The sequence below is a fragment of the Dipodomys ordii genome, unplaced genomic scaffold (assembly GCF_000151885.1).
Source record: "Dipodomys ordii isolate 6190 unplaced genomic scaffold, Dord_2.0 Scaffold9, whole genome shotgun sequence".
Taxonomy (NCBI): Eukaryota; Metazoa; Chordata; class Mammalia; order Rodentia; family Heteromyidae; genus Dipodomys; species Dipodomys ordii.
In genome coordinates, this window is record NW_012267225.1 from 21,195,168 (window position 1) to 21,221,401 (window position 26,234).

General features: G+C 42.9%; 1 protein-coding gene across 2 annotated transcripts in view; it reads left to right on the forward strand.

Annotated features, from left to right (window-relative positions):
• Lyn (LYN proto-oncogene, Src family tyrosine kinase) overlaps positions 1 to 23,973 on the forward strand; it is a 152,939-nt gene extending 128,966 nt beyond the window's left edge. For both annotated transcript variants that reach the window (XM_013009342.1, XM_013009343.1), the window contains exons 11-13: positions 14,112 to 14,265; positions 15,351 to 15,482; positions 22,569 to 23,973. In XM_013009342.1, coding sequence (XP_012864796.1) covers positions 14,112 to 14,265; positions 15,351 to 15,482; positions 22,569 to 22,771 — 489 coding nt within the window. In that variant the 3' untranslated portion in view covers positions 22,772 to 23,973. The remainder of the gene's footprint in view (positions 1 to 14,111; positions 14,266 to 15,350; positions 15,483 to 22,568) is intronic.
• Positions 23,974 to 26,234: the final 2,261 nt, after the last annotated feature.

The window sequence follows — 26,234 nt, forward strand, 5'->3', positions numbered from 1 at the left end:
CCCTTCCCATCCTTTCCCATCCTCCCTCCCCCCCCATGAGTACATTTCTTATCAAGCATTGCTGCCTCCTCCTTTGTTTCCCCTTACCATCCCTCCTACCCCTCCCCCTCCCCGCCAAAGTTGTACATAACGTCTTGTACATCTCGTTGTTGCAATGCGTCCACCTATATCCCTATTTAAACAAATGTTTAATGCCAGGGCTTGAATTCAGGCTCTCAAAGCTCCAGCTCTCTTCCAGTTTTTTCACTTATGTCTGGCACTCTAGCACTTGAGTCCAGCTTTTTCCTGTTTAATTGAAGATAGACTCGTTCAAACTTTCCTTCTTGGAGTGGCTACAAACCATGATCCTCTGATCTCAGCCTATTGAATAGCTTGGATTACAGGCATAAGCCACTAGTTCTCAGCTATTTTTCTGGGCTTTAAAAAAAAATAATACCATCCAATGGATGTGAAATGGGCCACAATGGCTTGTTGCAAGAGAAAGTCTGAATATCAACTGACAATTCCTCCCTTCCTCTCTCCTTCCCTTCATCCTTTCCTCCTTCTCTTCCTTCACCAAAGAAGGTAATTTTCTTTCATGGAATTTTACTACTTTAAATATAGTTATTTGGTGGAAAGACTTGGAAAAAATTATATTCAGTGAAGTAAGCCAGGCTTAAAGAAACATAGGTCCCATGGTTTCCCTTATTTGCAATAACTAGTATATGTGTAGGGCAAGCAGAAAAGGTCAGAAGCTATGTACATATGACCAGATAAGATGATGTTAAGCAAAATGAACACCAAGATAGGGACACAAGTGGGTTTTTCTTTCTTGCTATTGTTTCTAACATATTTATAATGTACCATGTGTTTTTTTTATTTCTTTGTATGTTCCTCCCCGAGGGTATAACCCCTGTTTTCACTGTATTTAATGTTGGGTCTTGCATCTTGTATACGCACTTCTCTAATTTGGGGAGGGGAAGGGAAAAAACAAAATGCTTAAATAGGGATACAGGTTGATCCATTGTGACAATGAGATGTACAAGACACTGTTGAAAAATGATCTTTACAATGTAGGTGGGGGTGGGGGTGAGAGAGGGAATGTAGTTGTGGAGGTGGGTGGGAAGGGATAGTAGGGGAAAAACAAAGGAGGAGGCAACAATGCTTGATAGGAAATGTACTCATTACCTTGCTCATGTAACGTAACCCCTCTGTACAGTATTTTTACAGTAAAACATTAAAATTTTTAAAAACGTAATTTAGAATTTTAAAAATATATAGTTATTTGGGGGCTGGGAAGGTGGCTCAGTGATGGAGTGCTTGCCTTGCATGCATGAGGCCCTGGTTCGATTCCTCAGCACCACACAAGCAGAAAAAGCCGGAAGTGGCACTGTGGCTCAAGTGGTAGAGTGCTAGCCTTGAGCTGGAGAGCTGAGGGACAATGCACAGGCCCAGAGTTCAGGCCCCATTACCCGAAAAAAAAAAAAATATATATATATATAGGGAGAGAGAGAGAGTGTATGTGTGTTATATATATATATATATATATATATATAGTTATAGTTATAGTTATAGTTATAGTTACAGTTAGAGTTATATTTGATGGAGCCTTCTTTCTAGGAATTATGGTTCATTGAAGCACCAGGACTGCTTGTATGTTGTTGGAGTGCTTGAATTATAAGCAGGCACAGATATCTCCACTAACCCTTTGAATATTCTTGTGGGTGCCAAACTTGGCCTCATCTTTGAGCTATGAAGTAGATTCACACACTGAAAGCTTTTTTTTGCCAGTCCTGAGGCTTGAACTCAGGGCCTGGGCACTGTCCCTGAGCCTTTCTGTGCTCAAGCTAGCACTCTACCACTTGAGCCACAGCGCCACTTCCAGCTTCTTCTGTTGATGTGGTACGGAGGAATCAAACCCAGGGCTTCATTCATGCTAGGCAAGCACTCTACCACTAAGCCACATTCCCAGCCCTGCAAGCTTTAATTTGATCTGTTTTTAACTGTCTAGTCTTCTTATTCCTCTTTCCTTCTTTCTTTTGGCTGCCAACTTATAGACATTTTATATTATTTTTATTCTTCTAATTTATTTTTGTTTTATTTATCAGTCATAGGGCTTAAACTTAGAGCCTGGGCACTATCCCTGAGCTCTTTCACTCAAGGTTAGCACTCTACCACTTTGAGCTATAGCACCACTTCCTAGACATTTTTTAATTATAAATGTATTGTCTTTAAGTATATATACAAAGTGGTTACAATTGAACATGTCAGATTGTGAGTACACTGTATCTTGATTTCCTCATGCTCTGCCATATCTTCCAACCCCATTCATCCCCTCAAGCACCCTATTTTTACCTATGGAGTTTGTTTTTATTTTGGGGTTTGGGGTTTTTGTTTTTTGTTTTTGTTTGTCGTGGGGCTTTAACTCTGGGCCTGGGCGCTGTCCTTCAACTCTTCAGCTCCAGGCTACAGCACCACTCCTGTTTTTCTGGTGGTTAATTGGAGATAAGAGACTCACGGACTTTTCTGCCCAGGCTGACCTTAAGCTGATCCTCAGATCTTAGCCTTCTGAGTAGCTAAGATTACAGGTGTGAGCCACTGGTGCCCCATTCAAGCATCCTATTTTTAAAAGCAGAAGCCAGAGTGGATGGTTAAGAGCACTGATAGACCAGCAGACATGGATTCAGACCATAGCCTTTGTAAAAACATCAAAGCTCCAAGACAGCCTTTCCTTTTTTACTGGGATAAAGCTTGCTTCATAGTCTTGTTTTAACTACTCCAAATGCCTTTTCCAGTGCCTGACTAAGGAACAGTTAGTACTTGGTAGCTACCATCTTCATCAACACTATACAAGTATACATTTCCCTAGTTCTTAGCAGCTTTGCTTAGAACATAATAATGAAAGAAAGCTAAAATAAAGGCTAGGAATCATGTGACATGCCTGTTATCCCAGTTACTCAGGAGGCTTGTTCAGACTGGCAAATCACAGGCTATTTAGCTTGGTGAGACTGGCAAAGTTAGTATAGGACTTTATCTGAAAAACAAAGTAAAAGCAAAAGGACTGGAATATGGCTCAAATAGTAAGCATTTGGCAAGTGTGAGGCTTTGAGTTCAATCACTAGTAACACCAGGAAAAGAAAAGAGCTAAAATAATATTTTAGAGAAATTTTGGTTCTAAAAAGGTTAGAGTACAGCCAGGTACTGGTGGCTCACACCTGTAATCAGATCACAGTTCAAAGCCAGCCCAGGAAGGAAAGTCTGTGAGATTCTTATCTCCAATTAACCACCAGAAAAGTGGAAGTGGTGCTATGACTCAAAGTGGTAGAGTACTTGCCTTGAGTAAAATTGCTCAGGGACAGTGCCCAGGCCCTGAGTTCAAGCCCCATGATTGACCAAAAACAACAACAACAAAAAAAAGGTTAGAGCACAAACATAGCAGTGAATGAACTCCCTGATCCAACCGTCCTTCCTTCAAATTACAGATGACAGTACAGGGACTGTGGAGGTGGAGTGAGGACCAGTAAGTATTAATAGAAAGTATTTTAGTAATAACTGAGTGCTATAAAACAAATGATGTCATATTTGGTACAAATAGAAAAGAGAGAGTTTTATTTCAAGGTGTTTTGTTGTGGATTTGGCAAACACTCTATTTTCTTTATGTTGTTCTCATTAAATAGTCCCTTAGCCCAGTTTGAGATTGACCTCTGCGCTCTGTTAGAAAGGGTCCTTGAGAGAGACTGTATGATTTACACAATTACTGTTCTGTTTTTTCAACTTATTAATGTTATTTTAGTGTGTGTGTGTGTGTGTGTGTGTGTGTGTGTGTGTGTCTGTGCACGCAAGCGCCTGCGCACACGTGCCAGTACTGGGGCTTAAACTCGAGAATTGGGCACTGTTTCTTAACTTTTTTGTTTAAGGCTGGTGCTCTACCACTTGAGTCACTGCACCATTTCTGTCACAGCACCACAGCTTTTTGGTGGGTCCCTGGAAATAAGAGTCTTAAGACTCTTTCTGCCCAGGCTGGCTTCAAACTAAAATCCTCAGATCTCAGCCTCCTGAGCAGCCAGGATTACAGGTGTGAGCCACCAGCACCTAGGAATGCTCATTATTTCATAGGCTTTCTAGGGCTTCTGAATGCAACTTATTATTTGAATTCTTTCTCTCAAGCCCAGGACGCAGTTCGATCTCTAGAGGGTGAGGCAGACAATGCCCATGGAACCAGGTGAAGCCACGAGAAAGGCAGATGTCTATCATTTCCTGCTTTCTGGAATGTTCCTTGTTTAGCTTCTCACTGTCGAGATGAACAGTGTTTTTCAGCAGCGGATTCTCAGACAAGATTGCGTGTTCATTCCAGTTTCTCATTAAGGCTGGAATTTCCTGCGGTAGATTTTAGCTTTGCTTGAGAGATCACATTCAGCTCTGCCGTGGAGGTCTTTTGATTACTTTTTTTTTTTGGTCTTTTTCTAACATCTGATTCAAAGTGGGTACTTCTCATTAAAGCAAAGAGAGAGAGACAGAGAAATCTCACCAAGCTAAATCGCCTGTGATTTGCCAAGTTCTCAGAAAAGCCCTAACAATTAGGATGAACACCAGACCACTTAAGCAAGCCTCCCAGAGCCAGGTCATCCACAAAACACTTCATTATGTTATCCATTGCCGAGCTTCTCAGGTGATGGCAGGTAAGCATGTGCTACTGAGCCAGTAATTAAGTCCACAGGACACCTGAGGGAGCCTAAGTGTTGTTGAGATCTTGGAGTGGCAGAGGTTTGGAGTGGGGGTGGGGGCAAAGACTACTGAAGCTTCTATGTGAGAGTTGCGGCAGCTGACAGACTCCTTCTGGAGTATTTGAGGAAAACAGGCAAAGGTGAATGAAGTGTGGTGGTTATCCATAGTGAGCAAGCCATTTGCAAGGGGCTTTGTTTGAGCTTTGCTTGAGTTTACAAAACATTGTTGAGATTTCCCTCTAGAGTTAAATTCAGATACCAGGTAGTACATCCTTAAAATTAACATAACTAGCTGGGTGCCTATGGCTCATGCCTGTAATCCCATAATCCTAACTACTCAAGATGCTGAGATCTGAGGATTGCGGTTCAACGCCAGCCCAGGCAGCAATGTTCCCCCAATTAACCACTCAAAAACCAAAAGGGGCACTGTGGTTCAAGTGGTGGAGCACTGGCCTTAAGCACAAAGAGGCTCAGGGACAGCACCCAGGCCCTGAGTTCAAGCTCTACAATTGACACCCCCCCAAAAAAAAAAGAAATAAATAGTGTAACTGTGGGTCTCCATTGTGGTCTAGCTAATCAGTAAATGCATTGACAATTTGAAGTTAAAGTTAATTAGGAAAGAGGAACCAATACTATCTTCCTCCTCCAAGCATTATGCCCAGGGTACTGGGCAAGGGCCTTGCTGAGACTAATCATGATTCATTCTTCCAGTTTGGGGGACAGAAATATGAACTTTTCATTTAAACTTGACAGGGGACAGGAAAAGCACGTGGGTACATTCAACTAAGATGATTCTAAAAGCTTTAGGGTGATTTAACACTTTCTACCTCATACCCTGGGGGAAAATAAAATAAATAGAACTCTCCCCTCATCCTGCCAACCTTCAGTGTGTCTATGTTAAAGGTTTGTGTGTGCTGTTGAGAGCAAGGAGCAGAGGGAGCACAAGCCATCTATCTGTAAGGACTAGTCTGTGTGGGAACTCACAGTCATGCACCCATCAACCACAAGCAGCATATACAAGCACAGTCCTGTAAGATTAATGATGTAACTGCCTTGGTTGGTGTAAGTACACCCCACGATGTTCAAACAATGATAGAATGGCCCAGTGATGCATTTCTCAGAACATATCCCTGTCCTTAATTGACGTGAATATGCCAAAAAATGAAGACAAGCTGGCAGCATATCAGGTAGTTTTGCAGAATGTGTCCATGGCAGACTCTGAGATAGTGATCATGGACTGAGATCCAGTGCCTGAAGCGACAGCATTTTCCAACCTGCCTTGACACCTCTTTAGTTAAAGGATTCACACTTCCTGTTACATACCTGCATGTTTGAAAGGCCTTTTTCCATTTCTCCTGGCCCCAGAGTCTCTGGATCTCTAGCTATAAAAGTACAGTCATTTAAATGATTGGTGGATGAGAAAGTTCAGATGATTGGCCACTGAAGAAGATCAGTGAGGGAGGAAATTCAGCTGATTGTCAGTTAGGGAAGGGGCTACCCAGGATGCCTCACTTCTTTCCTTCCCTTAGTACATTAGAAAGACCATTCTGCAGAACTCATGTTTCCTAAGACTGGAATTCTAGCATCCAGCAAGATAGTCCTTCAACTCAGCTAGCATCATTATTGCTACCTTGAATTTTCATTGAGCACCAACTGCTCCACCTAGGTTCTGGCTAGTGTAGATCTTCTGGCTCCCAGTTTTTGCTAATGGTTTGCCCTTCTTCTCAGGATAACAATATGCTCAGCTTGGGTATCAGTTCTGTATCATTTGATTTTGTTATATGTATTTTCAAGTGACAGCCACCATGCTCCACACTTACACTGCAGCATGGTTATTGTGTTACCTTCATGAACCTCTTAACACTCTCAGTAAACTCTTTTTAAAAACAGAGATTCAGCAACATCAAAGGGAACAAGTGTCATTTTTATGTTTTCAGTGAAGGTATAAAAGGAACTAAAACAATGAGTCAGCCATGCTGATTGAGTTGAAATGCACTAGAAAGGAAAGCACATTTCAATTAAACTCAGTTAGCTATTCAGTGCTCAGCAGCCTCATTAACAGTAGCTGCCTACATGATCATCCTCAATGTAGGTCATGGGGCTACCACTTATTTTACATTTCCAGTAGCTTAACACATAGCTTGTCTGAGGCAGACCGCATGGGAAGAAAAGAGACATTTTGAATGATGTCTTCAACTTGGGCAGGTGGTTCAGAAAGTTGGGGTTTTCTGTGTTTATATGCCAATGAGCCTAGCATCATGAGGCTAGCCTGGCCCAACATGATAAGATTCTTTAGATTCAGAACCAGAAGACTAAAATCCATTTACCCCAACCTTTAACTAATTATCACAGCCCAGAGCCATAATACAGAGGTACTGGCGGCTTGACTGTTCTCTGCCTCTGAGCCATGAGACTCAGGGAGCCCTCCTTCCTAATTTGCAGGAAAAAGAGAAGCTCAAGCCTCATGCTTCAGGCTACTGATAGACTGAGAATTCTATTGAGGCATGGTGCACCTTTATTTCCTGTAGCCTCATCCTGCCCAGCTGCCCACATGACACCCCCTCCTCCCAGGTCTGAGCTCTTTTGGAAGGCCTTGTACAGCTTGCTCCTTCTTAAGCTGAGTTGCTCTGACACTTCCTCCCCACACGTAATGAAGACACCGGCCTTGTGTGAGGTGGTTTTCCCAGGTAAGAGGTAAGAACCAGGATTTTGTTTCCTTCTACCACAAATTTTGAATACTGAAATAATGTAAGATAACATAAGCCTATGATTTAGTGTCATTCTCAGATTTCATGTGCTGGCTAAGAGCCATATTTCCCGTCTCAGGAGCTTTTGGGGTTCTCAGCCTGGGCTTCTCATCAAGATCTCTAGAGAAGGCTTCATTTCTATTGATTCAATTTTAATTAGTCGAAGCGGGGCCCAGAGAGTGACAGCGTGTGAAAGTTCCCCATCTGATTTCCACACAGCCAGAGTTAAGAAATCCTTGCTTACGTGTTAGCATTTAGTTTTATGCAAAATGTCCAGAAGGGAAACTGAATTCGCTTCTAAACCCTGACTTGAGGCTGGGGCATGATTCTGAGAAAGTAATTTCCTTTTGGCTACCTATCACAGCTCCAAAGGGGAAGAAATCTATTGCTTTGTTACATCATATGGGGCTACCTTGAAAAAGGGTATTTTCTTGTTTAACATTTGCTTGGTTATTTTCATTCTGACACTATCTGAGGCAATGCCATTATCCGTTCAAATAGTGAAATTGGTTTTTAAATGACATTGATTCCATTTAGCATCTCCTAAATCATGTGCTTTAGTCTGTTAGTGCTGCTGTAACAAAATAGTATAGACTGAGTAATTTATAAAGAAAAAATGTTGTTGTTGTAGTTGTTGTTGTTTTTAATTTCTCACAGATCTGGAGGCTAGAAATCCAAGATCAAGATGCTAGCATTTGGTGCCTACTGTGGGCCAGAGCCATTGTGTATGTGTGTCAGTAGTAGAGCTTGAACTCAGAACCTGGGCACTGTCCCTTAGCTTTTTCACTCAAAACTGTCACTCTATTAGCTCCACTTCCAGCTTTTTTGTTGGAGATACAAGTCTCATGGACTTTCCTGTCCAACCTGCCTTCAAACCACCATCCTTAGATCTCAGCCTCCAGAGTGGCTAGGATTACAGGTATCAGTCACCAACATCCATCTGTGAGGACTTTTCTAATGGGCCTTCATGGCAGAAGGCAGAAAAGTGAACAGGGGCCCAACAATGTGAAAGTCTTTTTTCTTGATAAAGGCTCGTGTCCCATTCATGAGAGAGGAGCCCTAATGACCCTAAAAGAAACAAACCTCTTACAAAATACTATTGCATTGCATGAAGTTTCCACATGAATTTTGGGGTACATATTCAGACTATGGCTTTGGGGACATGATCTCTCCCAAGGAAGGAGCAAGGAAATTTTAAAATAATACTAGAATTGCTTGTACTTCTTACCAAAGTTCAGAATTGCCTAATATAATCTTATTTCTTTGCAATTAATTTCTCTTGTGTTTAAGTTTTCTCTTTTTGTCAGTCCTTAGGTTTAAACACCAGGCTTTGTGCTTGCTAAGTAGGTGTTCTACTACTTGAGCTACCCTAAGCTCTGCTAGCTTTAGCAACTTTTATAATAGGGTCTCACATTTCTTTCCCCAGGCCAGCCTAAGCTTTCATCCTTGTAGTCATACTTCCCACACAGTTGGGGGATAGGTATGAACCCTCATACCCAGCTTATTGTTTGAGATGGGAGTCTTCCTAAATCTGCTTATGCTGCCCTCCAACCTCAGTCCTCCAAATCTATCCCTTCCAATTTGCTGGATTTATAAATGTGAACTACTATGCTCAGCCCAAGATAAGTTAACTTTAACTTAAATTTTACTACTATTATTTTTATGTAGCTAGACATTGAACTCGGAGCTTAGTGCGTGCCAGGCAAGCGTTCTACTTCTGAACTACATCCTTAGCCCCAATTTTAAATTTAAATCCAATTAAAATTTTTCCTCTAGAGAAGAGGGTTGAAGTAGATCTGTCCTAGATAAAGACAGCACAAACTTGACACTTTCTGGGCTAAGTACCCTTAACTTGGCCTGGGTGGGAGTTAGTGATTCACTTTGAGGGGTGAAATTTGAGTCTACCAGGCATGAATTGTGGCAAGAAATCTCTCTTGTTCTCAGTCCAGAAGTATTCTGTCTTTGAACACTTGGGTCTTGGAAGTACCTAGTAGTCTATCAATACTGGAGTGTTTGGGTTTTTTTCAGGTAGAACATTCTGGAAAGTAGACTTTGATGTCAGACACACCTAGGGTAAATACTGGCTCTCAACTTCCCTCTGTGGCTTTGGGCAGGTCCTTTAGTTTTTCTAAGCTTCATTTGTATCTACACACTGAAAGTAAAACCTATCTGCTAGATTTGTTACTAAGGTAAAATATGAATTAGGTCTAAAAGATGTAAACTAGGATGTGGTACATTATAAATGCTCAGTTAGTGGGGAAGTGGTAGCTATTCATAACTAACTGTCACCATCAACATATATATCTGTGAGCACAAAACAACATAACAACCTCTTTTGTGTATTTGTGTTTGTGTGCCAATCCTGAGGCTTAAACTCAGGGCCTCAGTGCTGTTCTTGAACTTTTTGACTAAAGGCTGGCATTCCACCACTTGAACCACAGCTCCATTTCTTGCGTTTTGTGGTTAATTGGAAATTAACCTGGCTGGCTTTGAACCACGATCCACAGATCTCAGCCTCCTGATTAGATTTGACCCCCACGTTACTCCTGCACCAATGGTTTTTCTGAGTTACTGGAATGCAGGAAATCAGAGGTAGGCTACCTGATTCTGAGCTCCTTGCTCCTGGTAGGGCCTTGGTTTAATATATTTGTGTGTCAGTTCTTTCTCCAGTGCTAAACACTAAATGTCCCTGTGGGGAGAAAGAAGGCATTCTATGAAAGAGATTAATTCTATATCTAATTAGCCCAATTAGTCTCTGATTTCTTCCTCCTATTGTGAAATAGAACTAGATTTACTTCAGCCAAAATAAATAGCAACCAAAAAAAAAGTCAAGGTTTTTCTTTTTATATAAAGAAACTGAGAACAGGTTGGCACTAGTGGCTCATACCTATAATCGTATTTAAGAGACTGAAATTTGGAGGCTCATGGTTTGAAGCCATCTCAGGCAGAAAAGTTCACAAAATTCCATCTCCTAAATAATTGGCAAAAAGCTTGAATAGAGACGTGGTTCAAGTGGTAGAATGCCAACTGAGAAAGCAAATCATACAAGTAAGTACAAGACTCTGAGTTCATACGCCAGAAAGCAACTAAGAAAGAATAAAGAGAATTAGATCATTTTGCATAAGGGGAGAGGTATAATATTTATTATCTTAAAAGTCAGTCATCTTGGGGCTGGGAATGTGGCTTAGTGGTAGAGTGCTTGCCTAGCATGCATGAAGCTCTGGGTTCAATTCCTCATTACCACATAAGCAGAAAAAAGCCTTAAGTGGCACTGGTTCAAGTGATAGAGCACTTGCCTTGAGCACAGAAAGACTTAAGGACAGTGCCTAGGCCCTGAGTTCAGACCCCAAGACCTGCCAAAAAAAAAAGTCAGTCATCTCTAAAGCCTTTCATTATATTCCCATAACTATTATTTATTCTGTTTGGCTAATGCTATTGCTTTGAACTCTTATCATGGTAAATAGATTTGTTTGGAAGCTGAATTCCTTAAAGCACTGTGGTATGGAAAAGAAAGCCAACATAAACAAGACATGTTGCAAGGCTATTATTATTTCCTTTCAAAAATGTATTCGGACTTATGTAAGTGCAGAGCATGGGTAGGTGTGATAAAAAAAAACCTCGCTAGCAAGTTCTTAAAGTGCACCGACCACTGAAATCCATCACTGATCATGAAGTCTGGGAGTCCCTGATGCTGTATCTGGAGACCCTCCTGTATATATGCTATGTGCTAGCAAAGTAGTTTTGTAGTACTATTTGAAAACGCACAGTAGAAAATTCTAGAAAGGCTCAGTGACAACATTAAAGGTTCCAGCAGACAAAGTGAGAATAGGAAAGATGTAAGGTATGACTTTTTTGTATTGTTTTGGCTTTTGCCTTACATGTGTTTATCGTCCGGTTGACATGAAAACAATAAATATATTACACATAAAAACAATGGCAGGCTGAGCACTAGTAGCTCACACTGATAAGCTTAACTATTCAGGAGGCTGAGGATCGCAGTTCAAAGCCAACCTGGACAGGAAAACTGTGAGACTCTTATCTCCAAGTAACCACCAGAAAATCAGAAGTGGAGAGTGATAGTTAGCCTTGAGTAAAAAAGCTTAGGAACAGCACACAGGCCCTGAGTTCGAGCCCCATGACCAAAAAAATAAAAAATAAAAAAGACAGCTATAATTCATAGTTACAAATGGTTTCCATACAAATTGAGCCTAAGAGGATTGAAGAGAAGTTATGGAGGAATGAGGAGGAGTCAGTTGCTGTAAGGCTCTGTAAATGGAAGGCAAACCTAGGGAGTGGCCCAGTGGGAAAGGAGGAGCAGACCATAGCACAGAATGTCCCGCTAAGCAGCAGGGCCTGGAACAGGGGCTCGAATTGAAGGGTAGAGAGGAGGATGCTGATGGTGGGTGGGAAGAGCCAGGTTCTCCGGCTGATTCACATAGAATCTGGCAGAATTGATTCGTCTCTTGTGAAATAAACAGCGGAGGGAGGGGTGTTAATGAGGTTATAACTTGGGGCCTTGCACTTGCTAGAGCTTTCCCCAACCTTTTGCGGCCATTATTTTTTTAATAGGGCTTTAATGTATGTCAGGCTGGCCTGGACTGCTAACATTCACCCATGTAGCTAGGATGACAAGTGTCCACTATTGTGTTCAGCTATTGACTGAGATGGGGTTGGGTCTTGTGTTCATGTCCAGACTGTCCTTAAACTTTGATCGAGCCAGCCTCCACTTCTCAAGTAGCGAAGATTACAGATGTGAACTTCCAGTGTTGTGAAATAATTCTATTTTGTGAATTTGTGTGTTCTAATTACCACATATACCTAAATGGTATATGATTCTATCTATCTATCTATCTATCTATCTATCTATCTATCTATCTATCTATCTATCTATCTATCATCTATCTATATCTTTCCTACCCCTCATCTCTTGTTCTGCATTCTACTTCTTTCCCTCACTTAACTTGATAATTAGGCATTGTCATCTTAAAAACCCAATTCTGGCCAGGCGCTGGTGGCTCACACCTGTAATCCTAGCTACTCAGGCGGCTGAGATCTGAGGATCATGGTTCAAAGCCAGCCCAGGCAGGAAAGTCTGTGAGACTCTTACCCCCAACAAACCTAGAAAACCAAAAGTGGTGCTGTGGCTCAAGCGGTAGAGCGTTCGACTTGAGCTGAAGAGTGCAGAGACAGCACCTAGGCCCAGAGTTAAAGCCCCACCACCGACTGACCAACCGACCTGACACACACACACACACACACACACACACACACACAAGATCCTAGAGAAATGCCTGTTTTTTTAATTAAATATGACTAGCTTGTCCTCCCTTGCTTAGTTTCTGTTTGGATCTTTGGTTCTTCCTTGCTCAGTGGTCGCCGTGAATCTTCTGAATGTCCTTGGGGACTGCACATGGTGAACCTGGTGATCCAGTTCCATGGTTGTTCATTAACTTGACAGAATACGGTTGCCCAAGCATGTCCTGATCCTATTAGCATTGTACTTTTTCCAGCTTTGTCTTAGTTCCAGCTGCAACAAAATCGATTGTGTGGCTGAAATAATAGACATTTATTTTCTGTAGTTCTGAGGAGGGAGGAAGTACATGATAAGACTCCAGGGAGATTCCTTGTCTGGTGAGGACCACATGCAGGTTGATAAAGCTCAAGCCTCTTCCTGCTGAGTCCTCACAGGGTGGAAAGGACCAGCAGCTTTCCAAGGCCTCCAGAGGGTTCTGCCGTCATGATCCGATCATCTCCCAGCACCCCTGCCTCCTAGTCCCTTCATAGTGGGGTGGCGGGGGACAAGACCGCAACAGGAATTTGGGAACACAGGTACTGAAGGAGAAAATGTAAACCTGGGTAGGAAGTAACCCAAAGAAAGTAACCCAAAAGACCACGCAGGCAGAAGTCAAGTAGAAGGAAAGATTTATTGCCAGCAGAGCTGACAAGGCCAAGTTCTCATGAGGAAAGGGAGAAAATGGCACTCTCTGGCTCCTTGGAGACCCCTTTTATGTCAGGGGCGGAAGTGGGAGGTGCCTCACCTGCTGCGCAGGCGCTGCTATCCAGGGCAGCGATTAGGCCTGCAAAGGGGGCATTTCCTTACAGGTATCCCAACTAACTATGGCATGTGTGTACACATTTGAGAAGCTGAAATATTGACATCTGCCTAGCAACATACTAGGTCTTAGAAGTTGGTCTACAGATTAGCAAATGTTGAGACATGATTGCACATTTGGCTGTGAGGAGATTATATTAAAAACCGCTCATGCCAGGTGCCAGTGGCTCATGCCTGTCATCCTAGCTACTCAAGAGGCTGAAATCTGAGAATTGCAGTTTAAAGCCAGCCCAGGCAGGAGTCTGTGAGACTCTTATGTCCAACAAACCAGCAAAAAGCTGGAGGTAGAGGTATGACTCACATAGTAGAGTGCTAGCCTTGAGCAAAAAAGCTAAATGCACCCAACCCTTGAGTTCAAGCCCTATATTGTGCCACACACAAACACACACACACAAACACACACACACACTCCTCTTGATTTCCCACTGTTTTCAAACTTGAATGACCAAAATAATATATGTGGGAACTCAAGGCTTCTTAGTGTTCCTTGCTGACCTGCTCTGACAGACTTGCCTTCATGCTAACTCAGGAGTTGATTTCTGATTCCAGATTGCAGAGGGCATGGCGTACATCGAGAGGAAGAACTACATCCACCGTGACCTACGGGCAGCGAACGTCCTGGTGTCTGAGTCACTGATGTGCAAGATTGCAGATTTTGGCCTGGCTCGAGTCATAGAGGACAACGAGTACACGGCAAGGGAAGGTGCGCGTGCAAGAGGACTGTCTTTCAGTCTCTTCTTACTGTCTCCTTTGATGGTTTTTTGTCTGCTTTCTTAACAAAGCAATTACATCATCATTGCCTGCAGGAAAACTTCTTTAGCACAATATTCAATGTACTATCATTGTCTATTATTGTCTTGTTACAATAATAGTTTTGTTTTAAGATGATGTACAGAGGGGTTACAGTTACATTAATCAGGTAATGAGTACATTTCTTTTAGACAATGTCACCCCTTTCCTCCCTGTAAAGGTTTTTCCCTCCCATCTCCGCTTACAAGTTATACAGTTTATGTTCAGCATAGTGTTGAGTAGCACTGCTGCATTTGTTCACCCTTTGTCCCTTCATTGCTGTACCCTCTCCTTTGCCCTCCTGCAATAATAGTTGTGGCATTTTTTGTTATTGTAGTGGTTGTTGTTGTTTTGTCTGTCATGGGGCTTAAACTCTGGGCCTGGGCGCTGTCCCTCAGCTCTTCAGTTCAAGGTGAATGCTCTACCACTTGAGCCATAGCACCACTTCCGGTTTTCTGGTGGTTAATTGGAGATAAGAGTCTCGTGGACTTTCCTGCCCACAATCCTCAGATCTTAGCCTCCTGAGTAGCTAGGATTACTGGCGTGAGCCATGGGGCTTGACTGGGTTTTTTTGTTTGTTTGTTGGTTGGTTGGTTGGTTGGTTTTTTTCCCCCCAAGTTATCTTTAGTCTGCAACAGTGGTTCATACCTGTAATCATAGCTACTCAGACTGAGATCTGAGGATCATGATTTGAAGCCAGCTTGGCAGAAAAGTCTGAGACTCTCATCTCCAATTAATCAGCACAAAACTAAAAGTGGAGCTGTGGCTCAAGTTCAGTGTGCCAGCCTTGAGTTTAAAAAGCTCAGGAACAGCACCTAGGCCCTGAATTCAAGCCCCAAGAGTGGTACAGGAAGAAAAGGAAGGGGAGGAGAGGGGAGGGGAGGAGAGGGGAAGGAAAGGAAGGGAAGGGAAGGGAAGGGGGAAATATGAAGGCCTCACACTCATAACTTTTCTGCTTGAGATGCCTAAGTCAGAGTCACATGTCATCTTCTTCCTCAGGTGCTAAGTTCCCCATTAAGTGGACGGCTCCTGAAGCCATCAACTTTGGATGCTTCACTATCAAGTCTGATGTTTGGTCCTTTGGGATTCTCCTGTATGAAATTGTCACCTATGGGAAGATCCCTTACCCAGGTATGGCTTACTTAACTGCTTTCATGCAGGTGGTCTTTATGAGGAAATAGTCAAGCTGTGTGAGGCTTTTAAGAAACCAAATAGTTCCATCTGCCAAAAGCAAAGAATAAATAAGTATACCAAAACTTGACTTTCACTGTGTTTTGTGGCAATGGCTCTAAAATATACTTTGAATTGCTTTCAAATCTTCTTGACCTTCTCTTTGGTCCTGCATAGCTCTCTCACTAATGAGTCCCGCCAGTTAGTTACTCAGTACCTAGAGCAGTGCCAGCACTGTTGTACTGCTGTAAGTGTTGAGATGAGTCAGAATTTGACATAGGTACCCCTACACAGGAAGAAACCAATGCAAAAACGAGGACTTCCAGAGCCTTCTAATTGATTTTGGAACCGAGGGGATTTTTTTTCTGGTTTGTCTAGTTGATTTTGTTGGTGGTAGTAGGATTTAAACTCAGTGCCTTATACCTGTTAGAGCAAGCCTTCTGCCACCTGAGCCATGCCCCCAACCCTGGAATTGAATTATGGAGTCTCTCTTCCTCTTTAAGAAATAAGTGCCTGTTGTTAGTAACAGATGCTTCTGATTTTCAACTTACCACTGTCCATGGGGGCATCATTCATTACCTCCAGATTCCCCATACCCAAGCTGAAGGAAGCTACCTTCCGTCCCCTTCACCCACACTCAGGGTAAGAAGGGATTTTTCCCCAGTCCTTCATGAATGTCTGACTTTCCACAAAATCTACAGATAAGCTGAATGTAAAATTAAAGTTCTACTGTAAGTCGTTCCTTCATTTAAAAATTATCTAACAGGGCTGGGAATGTGGCTTAGTGGTAGAGTGCTTGCCTAGCATGCATGAAGCCCTGGATTCAATTCCTCAGCACCATATAAACAGAAAAGACCAGAAGTGGCACTGTGGTTCAAGTGGTAGAGCACTAGCCTTGAGTTAAAGAAGCTCAGAGACAGTGCCAGGCCCTAAGTTCAAGCTCCAGGACTGGCCAAAAAAAAAAATTATCTGAGCGCTGGTATGTAGTTCGGCGGTTATGAAGGATGTGCAAGGCCGTGACTTCAATTGCCAGCACCAACAAAAATAAATAACTATAAACAACAACAAAAACATAAAACCATCTGAGCAGGCCAGGTACTCTCAAGACTCTAGAGATGCAGTCATCTCAGTCCCTGCCTGTGAGACCTACTATACTGGTAGGGAGAGATGGGTGCTCTACAGACCGTAGCTGTGGGTGGGGCGGGATGCTGGGGAGAGTGTGTGCCCGGGCTCTGGGGCCAATGAGTACTTGAGGAAGAGAAGGTGAAGAAGCTACTGGTTTTATCTAGTGGTCCTTGTAGTAGCCAGGGGCTCAAAGACATGATGGACAGAGTCTCCAGACCTGAATGTCCCATGGTGGGACTAGCTAGTACCTGGGGTTGGGCCACAGGAGTAAGAGTAGGAGGCCAGCATGATTTGGGTTTCAATGAGTACTCAGTGGATGGATGGATGGATGGATGGATGGATGGATGGATGGATGGATGACCCATCCACCTAGGCCATTTAGTTGGAGATAGGCTCTGTGCTGTGGATGAGAAAGCAGGCCAGTGTGGGAGGTCAACTTGGGACTAGTGTGTGTCAAGAGCTATGTGGCCACAGGAGATTGGTGTAGGTATAGGTGGAAAGCAGGGAGCTTGGGGGACAGAGCAGAGCTGTGGTGGACATGTACTGGTTGCTCCCCACTGTGCTACAAGTATGGCTACACACCAGCTAGAATGGGACCATCTGGGGCAGAACAACTTTGGGTAGTGCCTGCGTTGGGCTGAGGGCCCCAGAGAATTTTATATTCTGACCGTCCCTACAGTAGGTGCTAAAGTTAGTGAACTCATACCATAGAGTGGCGGTGTTGGGTGTGTGTGTGTGTGTGTGTGCGCGCGCGTGCATGTGCCTGCGTATATGTATGCAGTACTAGAGCACATGTGTATGCAGTACTAGAGCATGAACTCAGGGGCTGATCACTGTGCCTGAACATTTTTTCTCAAGGCTAGCACTCCACTACTTGAGCCATAGCTCCACTTCCGGCTTCTTGTTGGTTAACTGGAGATAAGAATCTCATTGACTTTCCTGACTAGGCAGGCTTCAAACCATGATCCTCAGATCATAGCCTCTTAAGTAGTTAGGATTACAGGTGTGAGCCACCAGTGCCTGGCCAAGAAATATATTTCAACCTTTCTGTCTGTCTTCGTGTATCTATAGCTCAATCATTTATGTCTATATCTATAGTTAGATCTATTTATACTGAGAAAAAGATTAAATTTCCACATTATATGTGTAATCTGATATGTGATAAATATATAACATGATAATATGTAACATGCATGATGAGTTATAAATGATGCTCAGTTGAGGTCTCTAAAGCTCAAAGAAAACAATTTAGCGCTGGCTGGTAGCTGAACTGCTTCCAAACTAGATCCCTGTGCCTTGTAAGACCTTCTCTTCACTCTCTGTGCCCAGTGGTCAGAATCTGAAAAGATTTGAGTTGAAAAATCATGAAAAATATGAAAGAAACCAGATGCTAGTGGCTAATGCTTATAATGCTAATTAAGATCTGAAGATCACAGTTTGAAGCCAGCCCAGACAGGAAAAACCATGAGATTCTTGTCTTCAATTAACCACCAAAAAGTCAGAAGTGGAGCTGTGGCTCAAATGGTAGAGTTTCAGCCTTAGCGTTAGTCTTGATCTAAAAAGCCTAGGCCCTGAGTTCATACTCCTGTATCAGAAGGAAGGAGGAAGAAAGTGAGGGGGAAGGAAGGAAGGAAGGGAAGGAGAGAAGAAGAAAGGGAGGAGGAGGGAGGGAGGGAGAGACTAGAGTAAGAAAATGATCATTACAAAAAGGATTGCTTTGTCCATTCCCATTTTGCTTATTCTTTATAAGGATTGGGCTTGGAGCTACCTAACTATTTCTACTCCAGAGCCTCCTAGGAATGGCATGGTAGTTGCTGCCTTGTGTGTCTGTTTATTTCACTCAGCACAGTGTCCTCTAGGTTCATCCATGACATGACATGTTTTCACACTGAGCCTTTCTCCTCACTCCTAGTCTCCTGTCCCAAGCAACTTGGACCCTTGCTGGGCCTGGTGTCCAGGCATGGAGCTCTTCTGCTCCATTTGTCTTAGTCTGTTTCCAGTGGTTCAAAGAAAATGTTGCACCTGGGTAACTTGTAAATGAGAGAGATTCACCTGGAAGCTAAGATGCCCAAGAGCATCTGCTCAGTGTCCAGTGAGGGCCTAGTGCAACTTTATAACATGGTGAAAAGCAGATGGGTGAGCAGGCGCATGCAGAACAAAGCAGGAGGGGCAGCCTGGTTTTTTGACAGTCAGGCTGCCGGAAACTAATGTCAAGAGAAAGGCTCCAATCCCCTTAACCTAACCATCTATTAAAGCACCTCTAAGCACTGTCACAATGGTGGTCCTAAATCAACATGAGTTTCAGTGGGGGAAGGGGAGATGAGCACACCATATTCATACCATAACCCACTTTCTCCAGGCAGCCTGTGGCAGTTGGCTTCACTCTCTCTTGTGGGGTTCTGGCCATCGCTGGGCCTTCGCAGGGTGTGTTGAGGATGAGCCTTCCTGTTCTACCCTCTGTTGCCCCTCTCTGCTGGCACACCAGGGACATTTTCTTCCTCTCAGTTCAGACCACTTCTGCCTGCGATTGCCAGGTGCCTCTTAGTTTCATCACAGGCAGAGCTGAAGTTTCTATTTCTGTTCTTTTTGTTGTTGTTGTGGGATGAGTTATATGAGGGGAAAATTGGAGGTGAGGCCAAAGGTCCTCATTTCAAAACTATGATTATATTTTTAACATGAATTTTAAATGTTAAAAAGAGGAGTCTCTATTGTTGTTGGAATTTTTGTTTTTCTTTGCCCCTAAACAGCTCTAGTGGTTTAAAATAGATAAAATGTTCAGAATCATGATGTCTTCCCCCACACTCACCTCCAGTACTGGGGCTTGAGTCATACATAGTCCTACTTCTTGTTTTTTAGTGGTTAAAACTAAGAGTATCATAGACATTCCTGACTTGGCTAGCTTTGAACCTGGATCCTCAAATCTTGGTCTCCTGAGTAGCTAGGATTAGAAGCATGAGCCACCAGCACCTAACTAAGGTCTTTCTTTTGAGAGCGTATTCTGACCTTTTATACAGCTGGGAGTTCTTAAGAAAGGAAGTAAAAGCCAGGCGCTGGTGGCTCACGCCTGTAATCCTACCTACTCAGGAGGCTGAGATCTGAAGATCGCGGTTCAAAGCCAGCCCGGGCAGGAGAGACCGGGAGACTCCTATCTCCAATAAACCACCAGAAAACCGGAAGTGGCGCTGTAGCTCAAGTGGTAGAGTGCTCACCTTGAGCTGAAGAGCTGAGGGACAGCACCCAGGCCCAGAGTTCAAGCCCCCCCACCAAAAAAAAAAGAAAGGAAGTAAAGGAAATCCCCAATCAAGTATGCAGATCCAGTTGGTACTGATGTCATCGTGAATGTCATCTCCTTCTCCTCCAGGATACCCACACATCACCCTTTGGTAGTGCATTAATACAAACTGACATTCCTATGGAAATTGATCCAGGCAAGCTTGTTTAGTTACAAGAATCAAAACAATGTGCATAATTTTATGCAGATCAGAACTCCAAATAAAAACATGATGTAGCTGGGTGCAAGGGGCTCATGCCTATAAACCTACTCAGGAGACTGAGATCTGAGGATTCAGTTCAAAGCCAGATAGCTCAGAAAAGCCTGTGAAACTCTTAGCTCCAATTAACTACCAAAAAAACAGATGTGGAGCTGTGGCTCCAGCCTTGAGCACAGAAGCTAAGGGACAGTGCCCAGGCCCTGAGTTCAAGCCCCCGTACTGGCAAAAACAACAATCAAAACAAAACAAAACACTAACTTGTTGATTTTGTCCTACTATTTGAAAAACACTGATTATAGAATAAGCACTTTTAAAGGTTCTACTTTAATTCTGGTAAAGCCATTTGCCTAAAGTGACTCTTTTAGAATTTTTTCAGTGACAAGTGAAGATGAAATTTGTCGCAATAGAAAGGAAAGGGCTTGAGATGAATGAGTTTCTCTTCTGTTCCAGATAGCACATATCTTCTGCATGAAATAAAGTCTTGTAGAGAAGCTCACATGCCTACACAAAGGGGAAGGGACAAAATATGTAAAAGGCACAGCTGAGTCTAAGAGCTGTTCAAACTGCTAAATGAGCACAATTCCTTGTGACGTTTTAATAATGCAGGACAATGTTATTAGTCAAATGATCCCTGAATTAAAGCATTTCTCAGTGTGAGAACTTGACAGTTCAGCTTGAGATATTAGGTGGTCTTAGGAGCCCTCTTCCTTTTATTTATTTATTTATTTATTTATTTATTTATTTTTTGCTGGGCATGGGCCCTGTCCCTCAGCTCTTCAGCTCAAGGCTAGCGCTCTACCACTTGAGCCACAGTGCCACTTCCGGCTTTTTCTGCTCATGTGGTACTGAGGAATCGAACCCAGGGCCTCATACATGCAAGGCAAGCACTCTGCCACTGAGCCACCTTCCCAGCCCCCTCTTCCATTTAAGCACCTCATTCCCCTCAAGGGATGTTGAAAATATGCAAATTCCACTTGCATTGTGAACTTTGACTCTAGTCAGGTACTGAAGACAGAAACAATTTAATGACTGAGACAAGCTATGAGTTGCCTCCCCCTTTCTGCTTCTCAATATCTTGTTCATAAGAGATAAAGTATATCACAGGTGACCTGGCACATACTACAGACAGATGTCCTGCAGATGACCCAACATATGATTCATTTCTAAGTGAATGCTGAGTGTGTATCTATTTGGCAATATTACCAGCTCAACTCGGGTACTTGAAGATGCTGGATTTAAGTAAATTGATAATGGAAGACAAATTTAAAAATTACATTGGTGACTGGGTGCCGAGGCTCACACCTGTAATCCTAACTACTCAGGAGGCTGAGATCTGAGGATCGCAGTTCAAAGCCAGCCTGGGCAGCAAAGTCCATGAGACTCTTATCTCCAATAAACCACTCGAAAACCAGAAGTGGTGCTGTGGCTCAAGTGGGAAGGCACTCACCTTGAGCTGAAGAGCTGAGGGACAGCGCCCAGGCTGAGTTCAAGCCTCAGAATGACCAAAAAAAAAAAAAAAATCGTGAACGGATTTTGATGATTCACAGCTGAAATCCCCAGTAGGCTAAGATCTAGAGGATTGAGGTTTGAGGGCATCCTGGGAAGAAAAATCTTCTAGACTCTGTCTTCAAGATAACCAACAAAAAGTAGAGCTGGTGACATGGGTAATTAGTAGAGCACCACCCTAGAAATCAGCCAAATTATTGGTGCTGGTGGGCTTGGAAGAGATGGAAAAGAACAATGGGAGGAATGACATTGATCAAGGTGGATTGTGCTCAAAACTGGCATGTTGAATTGAAACCCTCTTGTACAACCACTTAAAGATAATAAACTAAATATTGGCATGGAACGTCATGTCTGCAATCTCAGTACTCTGGAGGTGGAGGCAGGAGGATCATGAGTTTGAGACCTGCCTAGGTCACGTAGTGAGATCCTGTGTGTGTGTGTGCGTGTGTGTGTGTGCATGCATGCCAGTACTGGGGCTTGAACTAAACACTGTCCCTTAGTTTTGTCCCTTAGCACTCAAGGCTACCTCTCTACCACTTGCACCAGACCTCCACTTTTGGCTTTTTAGTGGTTAATTGGAGATAAGACTCTCACTGACTCACTGACTTTCCTGCCCAGACTGGCTTCCGAACTTCCATCCTCAAATCTCAGCCTCCTGAATAGCTAAGATTATAGCAAAAGCCACCAGTGCCTGGCTTTCATTGTGATGCATTCTCTTCTTCAGTCATCTTATCTCCAAATACAGCCACATTCTGAGAGATTTGGGGCTTTGATTTCAAGGTATACTCTGTAGAGAGTACACCTCAATAATGCTTGCTTAGAAAACACTTTTATTAAATAGTGATTTTTTTAAGTGCTTGTAGGATATGAATAGCAAAAAGACCCTCTGATTGGTTTCTAAATAGCATGTGGTTTTTGGCCCTAGGGAGAACCAATGCAGATGTGATGACCGCACTGTCTCAGGGCTACCGGATGCCTCGCATGGAGAACTGCCCAGATGAACTCTACGAAATCATGAAAATGTGCTGGAAAGAAAAGGCCGAAGAGAGACCAACATTTGATTACCTACAGAGCGTCCTAGATGATTTCTATACTGCCACCGAAGGGCAGTATCAGCAGCAGCCCTAGCTGTAGGGAGAAATGTCTCAGGATGAGATGAAATAGCCATTCCCAATGGCTGGGGTCATCTGCACATCTGGCTGGGACCATCTGCACATAGGAGCTGAGTTTCTCAGGAAGACCATCCTGACGTGGGAAAGCATTCTGTCCCTTTGGACTGATGCCCACTGAAATGCAGTTGCACTGTATCTCAGCTGGGCATCGCGTCCTGCCTGATCACCATCAGCCTTCTGAGGACAGAACAACTCTTCTCTCCAAAAAGGAACCCACGCTGGACATGTGAACATAATTAAGACATGTGACTCAAAAGTTCAGAGACCAGTGCAACAGATCCCCAGTACTAGCAGATCAAAACTCATCTATTAAGCAAAAAATAACCTCATGCATAGCATGACCCTTCTTTGCACTTCTTTGTGTTTTTCTCTATGCTTTGGCTTTTTTTTTTTAACTTACTAATCCAACCTGTTAGATTTTACAGGTAAAGTCAGCAGCTTAAAGATGTCTCCCTCAGATTTCAATATTTTTGTTCTTTGGATTCCATTCCCTCTGTCTTGGAATTTGACAGTTACTGTCGTAGGAGTTGATAAATCTGTTGGGCAGGCTTCAGCAAGGACAATCTCTACAGGACAATCATTTATGCGCATTCACCAAGGCCAGGCCCCATTGTTCAGAGCTGCTAGCCAGGCTTCCCAGAAGGGAAAGAGCTCAGAAACTGCTCGGCCTGGTGAAGGAATATTTTTAACCATCAAGCCTTTGAATTCCAGGATTTACTAAAGACTTTGGACAGTGTCCTTTAGAAGAACAATATGATCTTAATTTCTGCTGAACTTTGCAAAGTAGAAACGTTTCTTTCATGGCTTCAAATAATTTGAACATTATTTTAAGGATCAAATATTAATTTTAGTTGTACTCTAGAAAGTAAAAAAAATAATAATAATTCTAGATTTGAGGCCCTTTTGTGATTTATCGATCATTTCTAGGTTGTTTATGTGTATGAGACTATTTATACCCAAGAATATGAAAAAAAGGTGACTCCAGAGGCCCCAGGAGCTAACACAGCAAGAGATGGAGAGGTCTTGTTTACTCGTTTTTTCTACTGGAAGCTCTGAATGACTGCAGTGACATTTCATTTCACTTAGTCTAATATGTACAGACCTAATAATTCTATTTTTGATTTTGTTTTAATATACCTGGTCCAATAACATCTCAAACCTTTCTCTTGTGTGTGTGTTCAAAATTTTCAACAACTGTCAACACAGAAGTGAGTACTAATTGGTGGAGTCTGGTGTGGGGAGGTTATCGTTCTATAAATTGTGGAAGTTCTCCCTCTACCCTTCTTGCTATCAAATTAGGGAACCAGGGAGTTGATGGCTCAGACCCCTGAGAGCCCCTTGAAAAGCACCAAATAAGATATACTTTCAGGGCAGGAGGCATGGCTCAGTGGTAACAACACCTGCCTAGCAAGTAGGAAGAAGAGTTCAAACCCCATTATCAACATTTAAAAAAAAATTTTTTTAACCAATTAAAAAAAAAAAAAGCCAGGTGCCAGTGGCTCACACCTGTAATCCTACTCAGGAGGCTGAGATCTGAGGATCGCAGTTCAAAGCCAGCCCAGGCAGGAAAGTCCCAGAAACTCTTATCTCAATAAACCACTCAGAAAACCAGAAGTGGCGCTGTGGCTCAAGTGGTAGAGCGCTCGCCTTGAGCTGAGGATAGTGCCCAAGTTCAGAGTTCAAGCCTCATGACCGACAAAAAAAGAAAAAGAAAACAAAAGGAAAAAAAAGACTTGTTGGGCTGGGAAGATGGCTCAGTGGTAGAGTGCTGGCCTCACATGTATGAATCCCTGGGTTCGATTCCTCAGCACCACATAAAAAGCCAGAAGTGGTGCTGTGCCTCAAGTGGTAAAGCACTAGCCTTGAGCAAAAGCAGCTCAGGGACAGTGCCCAGGCCCTGAGTTCAAGCCCTAGATCTAGCAAAAAATAGAATAAAAACTTTCTACAAAAAAAAAAAAGACTTGTTTTCAAAGAAGTATTGCAAGCACCACTAAAATCTTACTTTGGGCTTTAAGGTGCCTAGGAGAAAGAGTTTTTTCTCTAAATCTTAGTCTTTTTCTTGTATAATTGCTTTAAAATGTCATTTCTAAAGTATGAAAACATCCTTTCCAAAGTATTAAAATTCGGGCTGGGAAGGTGGCTCAGTGGTAGAGTGCTTGCCTTGCATGCCAGAGGCCCTGGGTTCGATTCCTCAGCACCACATAAGCAAAAAGAAAAAAGCCGGAAGTGGCACTGTGGCTCAAGTGGTAGAGCACTAGCCTTGAGCTGAAGAGCTGAAGGACAGCGCCCAGGCCCAGAGTTCAGGCCCCACGACCGGACCCAAAAAAAAAAAAAAAAAACCAAAGTATTAAAATTCTCCATTCACAAAGATAGAATACTGTCACTGTGTAGTCTCTCATAGTTAGTTTTGCAGTGGTAAACTGCATACTTGATTTGTAATGGTCAAATTCCTGATCTCTATGCCCCTTGTTCACATTTTATTTCAGAATCACATGTATCATTCAGCTTGTGACATGGAGAGAGGTTGGAAAGGATCCCTGAGATTAAAAGTCTCTAGAGACTTACTAAAACTTTACTTTGTTCTGCTTTCCTCCAGCCTAGTTTCAATCAAGAGCCATCAGCAAAGTGTGTTGCCCAAGCCCTCTGCTAAAATTCCAAGCAGTCAGCTGGGTGCCTGTCATCTTAGCAACTTGGGAGGCTGAGGATTGCAGTTGGAGGCCAACCTATGCAAAATAATCTTCAAAAGCCCCTTTTGGATCCATAGCTAGATATGGTAGCATATACCTGTTATCCTAGCTACATAGGAGGCTGAAGGTGGATAATCCAGGTTCTTGGCCAGCCTGAGCAGAAAAGTCATTGAGAGAGCTGGGAATGTGGCTTAGTGGTAGAGTGCTTCCTAGCATGCATGAAGCCTTGGGTTCAATTCCTCAGTACTACATACAGAGAAAAAGCCAGAAGTGACACTGTGGCTCAAATGGTAGCATGATATCCTTGAGCCAAAGAAGCCCAGGGACAGTACCCAGGTCCAGAGTTCAAGCCCCAGGACTGGCAATAAAAAAAAAAAAAAAGCCAATGAGACACTCGTCTCAACAAAGAAACTTGTCATTGCAGAGAAATCATGTCATCCCAACTACAATGGGAAATGAAAAATAGAATTGTGGTCCAGATTCACACCTGAGCACAAAGCAAGACCCTGTCTCAAGTATAGCACAAAAATGTGAGGGAGGTGTAGGTCAGTAGTAGAACAGCTGCTAGCAAACATGAGATCCAGAGTTCAAACGCTAGTATCAATTTAAAAACAAAACAAAACAAAAAACAACACAGGTATCCCTGTCCCAAGAGTATATTGAAGGGTAATCAAAGGAGGGAACACTTCTTCTATTTATACAGTAGATAGAGCCAAAGCACCGGAACAATTA